General features: G+C 35.5%; 1 protein-coding gene across 1 annotated transcript in view; it reads left to right on the top strand.

The window, feature by feature from the left end:
- The window catches only part of Gucy1a2 (guanylate cyclase 1 soluble subunit alpha 2), a gene marked incomplete at its 5' end in the record, with an annotated part of 252172 nt that overhangs the window by 106243 nt on the left and 144078 nt on the right, over nt 1-1851 (top strand). Inside the window, one exon of the mRNA XM_013355381.2 lies at nt 769-1254. Within this exon, the coding sequence (XP_013210835.2) occupies nt 769-1254 (486 nt within the window). The remainder of the gene's footprint in view (nt 1-768; nt 1255-1851) is intronic.

Raw genomic sequence — 1851 nt, 5'->3', positions numbered from 1 at the left:
TTTACAGCAAGCCGACAGCTAACATCAAACTAAACGGAGAGAAACTCAAAGCCATCCCAATAAAATCAGGAACACGGCAAGGCTGTCCACTCTCTCCATACCTCTTCATTATAGTGCTTGAAGTTTTAGCAATAGCAATAAGACAACATAAAGGGATCAAGGGGATTTGAATTGGGAAGGAAGAGGTTAAACTTTCATTATTTGCAGATGATATGATAGTGTACATAAGCGACCCCAATACCTCCACCAAAGAACTCCTAAAGCTGATAAACACCTTTAGTAATGTGGCAGGAGATAGCTTTTCAGTATAGTTGGAGTTGTATGTCTAATAAACATGGAAAGTAGGTCCGTGGGGGCCTGGTGGAGCAACATAGCATTTGCACAGTTAGTAGAGAGTATTATTTTAACATGTGAATTTATCCTGATTCTGCTGATTATTAAGCTGAAGAGTTTTGCATTGTTTCATAATCCAGTTCAACAATATATTTGGGAATAATTCCATCTTGAATAAAAATGTTTTATTATTTAATTTTTATTGATATCATTTTGTATTCCATCACTATTTTTACAATAGATACAAAGCAGTTGTTTCCATTCATAACCAACACATTTGTACAGATTTTGAATTAGTTGAAACTTTGCAAGTGTGAAAACAACAATCTGCACAGTAATGGAATTATTTCTGTTCCTCTTACTCATCAAGTACTATAGTACATTTTTGGCCTGCTTATGAGGAAGACTGATCAAAATTGCATGTCCATTTCACAGGTGATGGAAATCAAAGGACAAATGATCCATGTCCCAGAATCAAATGCCATTTTGTTTTTGGGCTCTCCATGTGTGGACAAGTTGGATGAACTCATGGGCCGAGGACTACATCTCTCAGACATTCCTATTCATGATGCTACCCGAGATGTCATTTTAGTAGGAGAGCAAGCAAAGGCCCAGGATGGCTTGAAGAAGAGGATGGATAAATTAAAGGCCACCTTAGAAAGAACTCACCAGGCCCTGGAAGAAGAGAAGAAGAAGACAGTGGATCTGCTGTACTCCATTTTTCCTGGTGACGTAGCCCAGCAATTGTGGCAAGGACAGCAAGTGCAGGCCAGAAAGTTTGATGATGTCACCATGCTTTTCTCAGACATTGTGGGTTTCACAGCTATATGTGCTCAGTGTACTCCCATGCAGGTGATCAGCATGCTCAATGAACTTTACACCAGATTTGATCACCAGTGTGGATTTTTGGATATTTACAAGGTAATGAAAATGAGTTATTTCTATATAAGTACTGTTTAATAGCAAAGTCTCAACTCATAAGAATATATACTAGCTTAAATTTATAAATTAATTGAATATATAGTATATACATTTGACATATGCATTATATATATGAAGAGAGAAATCGTTATATACAATACAATATACATTTTTCAATCCATATTTTCTAGACTTACCAAACTTTCATAATTTCATGTTACAGCATTGGCTTCAACAACACTGAAATTTAAGAAAAACATATTTAAGAAATATGCTTCTCGATATTTAGTAATGTTAAATAATTAAACTTATGAAACCAGGCAAATTTGAACCCATAATTAGTTTTTGCATAAAGCATGGGACCCCAATATCTATTAAGGATTTTTATTTTGATGACAAAAAAAATAACAAGTGATATTAAAGTATGAACTGAATTATTTAACTTTGGATAATTAGCATTTTAACAGTGTCAATGAAGTGATATCCTTTAATTCTTTTTTTTTATTGAGAAAAGGAAAAAAATGTATCCGCCTCCTCCAAGCCTCCCATTTCCCTTCCCCTCTTCCCACCCTTCTCCCCCTTCCCCCCACTCCTCTC

The sequence above is a fragment of the Microtus ochrogaster genome, unplaced genomic scaffold (genome assembly GCF_000317375.1).
Source record: "Microtus ochrogaster isolate Prairie Vole_2 unplaced genomic scaffold, MicOch1.0 UNK122, whole genome shotgun sequence".
Taxonomy (NCBI): Eukaryota; Metazoa; Chordata; class Mammalia; order Rodentia; family Cricetidae; genus Microtus; species Microtus ochrogaster.
This window is presented reverse-complemented; position numbering and strand designations above follow the sequence as displayed.